We start from the raw sequence: 4,715 nt of genomic DNA, 5'->3' as shown, positions 1-4,715 counted from the left end.
GGGATTCACTGTCACCCCTCTGCAGAAGGAGAGGAGAGGTAACGTGCATGTGGCATGCTGTCACTGTGCTGCCACCTGGTGGGCTGTTAACAATCACAGGGAGGACGTTTCCTAAAAAACACAGCAGCCCTTTGACTCATAAACTTCTGCCTCATATCTCTGAGTGGGGGAGCAGTCAGAAAAGAGAACACGCTGTGAACCAAAACAAGATATTCCCTTGAAAGATGATTTCTCAACTCTGAATTTCAAAACAGTTCTCACCGCCATAAAGGGACCCTATTTTCATCATTTCAGGCTCATATTTGTATGTCTCCATGCTTTAATGTTCAAAAAGCTCTTTATTTTTCTCATACTGCCTGTGCTGCAGCACCTCTTTTCACCCTCTGTCTGAAACCAGAGCCCAGTCTGCTCTGATTGGTTAGCTGGCCTTCTCTGGTATGATTGGTCAAACTATAAGAGATGTGTACCGCCCCTTAGCCTATCACGTACAATGTGTTTGAGGGTTAGCAAATAGAAGCACGAGTGTTACATAGTGATGTCATTATGTTACTGAACCAAACAAATGAGTCTAATGGAGGTGTTCCAGGCAAGGGGGGGGGGGGAGGTCTGTGTAACAGAGAAAATCCCTCTTATGGAAACTTGAGGATTTTAGCCTTTGCAGACCGTTTACATGCACCAAAACCTATAACACACTACAGGAAAAGGGAAAACCAGATTAAGTACAATCAGACCCCTTTAATAGAAAATTACCAAGCGAGCAAGTCAGACTGCATCTCACATTTATTTACAAAACATGGTGGACTTTGGATAAAGAAACTATTTTCTGACCTTTGACCCTTAGGGAGTGTTGGACTGTGAAATGATGAGTAAATTGTCCCCAGTCATTGATTGCTTTCTCTTTGAGAGTCAAGTGCGTGATAAGAGGCGTACAGTTTACAGGTGAGGCGGTGTAATGGGTTCGGTTAGTTGAACCCTGTGACCTCCTGCGTGTCACCTGGATCAGAAAGCTCCCTCTGCTCCGTTTCCTCATCTTTGCATTTCCACACCGTCGTAGCGAGGATCTGGAGGACTGTCTGGTTGAAGTCCTCGGGCTGGTCGGCGAAAACGTAATGGCCTGCTCCTCGGATCATCTGACACAACATAAACACACAGAAAGAGTCAGAGGTCAGAGGTCGGGTGCAAAGGTAAGCTTACTGGCGATATGAAACTGAAGTGGCAACAGCTGAAAGAACCTACCGCGATCTGCACATCTGGTCTTGTCTTCTTCAGCGCATATCCGGAGTCGCTGTCGATGCTGGAGCGGGATCCGTAGATGAAGGAAATGGGAACGTCAGCCTGGATTTCTCCGATCCTCTCCTGCATGGGCCTCTTAGCCCAGCCGTAGGGAATGGTCATGTTCCTGAAGGCCGTTTCTCCACTAAAACAGAGAGTGAAGACGTCAGACAGGAATAAATTAACGACACATTTAGGCCTTAAAAAGCTCATCACCTTGGACTCTGGGCATTCAGGTGGTAGATGTAGTCGGATACCGTGTTGTCGTCAAACACCGTTGAGTATTTCTGCTTGAAATCTGACCTGATTGTCTGGACCAGCATCGGACCTGAGAGATACCAGGAAAAGAGAACTAACCTCTACATTTCACATGTCATGCCACACAGACATTTCTGAGATGATTTATTTACAAACCAGATGAGAGGAAGTTAGGTGATCATCTTTTCAGGTCAATTAAAACCAATCAAAGCAATGACAGCGTTAAAGTAGAGCAACAATAGTTATGTGTTTTGTAGGACAAGTTTACAGGAATGTTTTTTTTACAACCGCTGGCATAAGGGGGTATAGTAATAGTAAACATGGTTAATTTAAGACTAATTTATTGCATTTACGCTGTTTTTTGACACAGTATTTTGATGTCTGGCAAGCCTTAAATGTAATATTATGAATAAGAAACAGAGGGAAAATACAAATATGCAATATGTGTCTGTGTGTGTGTGTGTGTGTGTGTGTGTGTGTGTGTGTGTGTGTGTGTGTGTGTGTGTGTGTGTGTGTGTGTGCTGACCTAGAGGCCCAGCGAGTCTGAGTCCAGCCAGGGGGTTAAAGGGGCTCATTACGGCCCCCATGGCTCTGATCCACACTGGGATGGAGTTGTGGTTTGGGTTCTCTGGACGTGCTGGGAACCCCCACGGCTCCACTAGCAGCAGATGTTTCACCCTGCACACAAACACAAACACAAACAAGATGTCTTAAGAAGTGCCCAACTTGTGCCCTTTCACCCACATCACACACACACTAACACACACAAACACGCCAAAGGACCTGTGTGGGTATCTGAGTGTGTAGGCAGCAGACAGGTATCCTCCGAGGTTGTGTCCCAGCAGCACCATTTCCTCCAGTCCCACTTTCTCCCTCCACTCCTCCAGGGCCGACAGAAACTGCTCTTCCGCCCCCTCCGGGTCGCTGCTGAACTCGGGGCGGCTGCTCCTTCCAAAGCCCAGCAGATCCAGACAGTAGACCGGTCCACTGCTGGAGAGATAGTCCAAGTTTTGGGCCCAAAGGGCAACCCCGCCTCCGAAACCATGCAGCAGCACCAGAGGAGTACTTGGGTGGGCAGGGGGCTCTGGGGGAGAGCATGGCTGTGTGGAAAAAGCTAAAGTCCATAGATAGTTGCTGTTGGATATCCGGACGTGTTGCCTGGAGAACGGCCGCTTCACACCTGCAGTAAAAGAAAGAAACATGGCACAGTGGGGGAGGAGGGAGGAAAACGTGCTCCAGATTCAGGAGTGAGCTTCAGAGGTGGGAAGTAAATAAGCACATTTACTCAAGACTAATCTGCAGAATGAAACTTTGGTACTTTAAGTATATTTACATCCAAATACTTTTCTACTTTTTCTTGAGTAACCTTTTGAATGCAGGACTTTTACTCCAGAACAAGATCTGAGTACTTCTTCCACCTCCGGTCTGCTTTGAATTCTTTAATCACAATGTCTTTTACCTTTTTTAAGGACAAAAGTTGTAAAGAAATAGCAGACACCAAATCCTCACAGCAAAACTTGTGACTGAAAACAGATCAAGTTCTTATCAGTGATTGGACACTTACTCTTGAGCATTTTTTCCTCTGCATCTTTCAGCTGAGAGTCAGAAGTGGGACACCAAGTGGGAAGCCAGCTTAACATCCAGGAGCTGTGTGTGATTCAGACAACAACACATGCACAAGCACAGAAAAGCACTTCAAAAACTTAAATAAGGCCTTGTAACTAATTCACCGGCACTCACAACGGTAGGGAGTGAATATATGTGCACTTTCTTTGTTGTTCAGAGTGTGAATCTCTATGGTTTTTTGCACTAAATGTAAGTTGCTTTGGATAAAAGCGTCAGCCAAATGAAATGTACTGTAATGTAACAAGCAGGCAGACAGAACATGTGAGGAACATGCAAACAGACAAAGGCAAATCACAATGAACTTTGACCATATCACATCAGGGCTGTTGATATGCAATCTGTACAGCACCTCCCTTGGTCTCCCTTTTAGGACAACTTCACAGTAAACAGTGACGTCCAGATATTTAGTTTGCACTCTTTTCACATCTTAATACCAGATTTCAATTAATAATAGGTCAATGTCATGTTGTCTTGCCTCCCTACAAGTATGTTTACTTGGTAAAAGATGACTTCATAACTTACAGACAACTCTATCAGCCACTGTTTGATTCGGCATGCATCAAATTCATCAGCAGACAGTCACACAATATATTTTAGAAACAGGCCAGAATTCATGAAAGGGTTAAAACAAAGTTGTGTGTATTTTCTTTATCGATCTGCCTAGTAGAACACTTTGTACCCCAGAAGATATTGGTAGATTGAAACTGGTATTTAACGTCATGTTTGATATTTGACAAAAGCTTTCCATTTAAAAACAACCCCATTCCTACTGAGGGGGTCGGTCTGCTTCAAGAAATCCATGTTATTGTGTACTTTTATCACAAAACGGACAGTAGAAACAACAGGTAACCCTCCATAAGCCGCCACGGTTTGAAGACAACTACAATAAAAGGGTTTTAAACTCACCTTTGCTGCTTGGCAGGTTGTATTTCCTCTGCCATCCTTCGCATTTTGGTCTTCGCGATGTTCTCGCGACTGAAGGAAAAGGTACTGTTGTCAGACTTTGTTGTGCTGCGTTCAGGTGCATACCGTAAATAATTAAATCAGCCAAAGTACCGTTTTTTTAAATAGTTTGATTGTTGTAGAAGAATATTTCATCCACGAATGACACTTCCTCAAATCATTGCCAGTATTTATTGGTTTTCCTAATGACATGGAACTTTACAAAAAATAAATTAAATGTTAGAAAAAGCCCAACAATTTTACACATTTCTACACACGACTTGACCATCTGTGTTTTATTTTTCTTTATTTTATATATATTGTTTTCTGCTCATAATGCCCTGAGTTTGAATGAATTTAATGAACACTGATGTGAAGTGTTTTTGTTATGTCTTTGAAAACAATATTTAAGAACGTTTTTTAGAAGTATATGTCTATGCAGCATTTGATTAATTTCGAAAGCAATATGGCTAATGGAAACCTGAATTCTGCAGACAGTTTTGTCCATTTAAAATCATCAACAATCGTAATCTATTCTTGCACGGATTTTCAGAAGCCTCATGTCCAACTACACGTGAAGGCAGCAGTGTGGTCTTATTTTGTTTGGACGGTCACGA

The 4,715-nt window shown here is 43.2% G+C and overlaps 1 protein-coding gene across 1 annotated transcript; it reads right to left on the bottom strand.

The window, feature by feature from the left end:
• Positions 1–762: 762 nt before the first annotated feature.
• LOC134874935 (1-acylglycerol-3-phosphate O-acyltransferase ABHD5-like) lies at positions 763–4,173 on the bottom strand. Its single transcript, XM_063899230.1, has 7 exons — positions 4,063–4,173; positions 3,095–3,177; positions 2,314–2,710; positions 2,057–2,208; positions 1,489–1,600; positions 1,237–1,417; positions 763–1,130 (listed from the first exon to the last, which is right to left on the bottom strand). Exons 1-7 carry the CDS (start codon positions 4,104–4,106, stop codon positions 963–965), a joined length of 1,137 nt encoding a protein of 378 aa, XP_063755300.1. The 5' UTR covers positions 4,107–4,173; the 3' UTR covers positions 763–962.
• Positions 4,174–4,715: the final 542 nt, after the last annotated feature.

This window comes from Eleginops maclovinus, chromosome 13 (genome assembly GCF_036324505.1).
Source record: "Eleginops maclovinus isolate JMC-PN-2008 ecotype Puerto Natales chromosome 13, JC_Emac_rtc_rv5, whole genome shotgun sequence".
NCBI classification, from domain to species: domain Eukaryota; kingdom Metazoa; phylum Chordata; class Actinopteri; order Perciformes; family Eleginopidae; genus Eleginops; species Eleginops maclovinus.
Note: the sequence above shows the minus strand (reverse complement) of the source record. Positions and strands in the feature narration are given on the sequence as shown.

Bases quoted from the DNA above. Each gene is read 5' to 3' on its own strand.
- LOC134874935 (XM_063899230.1), bottom strand. From the start codon at position 4,106: ATGCGAAGGATGGCAGAGGAAATACAACCTGCCAAGCAGCAAAG. The intron at 1,601-2,056 runs GTCAGCACACAC...GGTATCTCTCAG, and splicing joins CAGACTCGCTGGGCCTCTAG to GTCCGATGCTGGTCCAGACA. The intron at 1,131-1,236 runs GTAGGTTCTTTC...ATGTTGTGTCAG, and splicing joins GACCAGATGTGCAGATCGCG to ATGATCCGAGGAGCAGGCCA.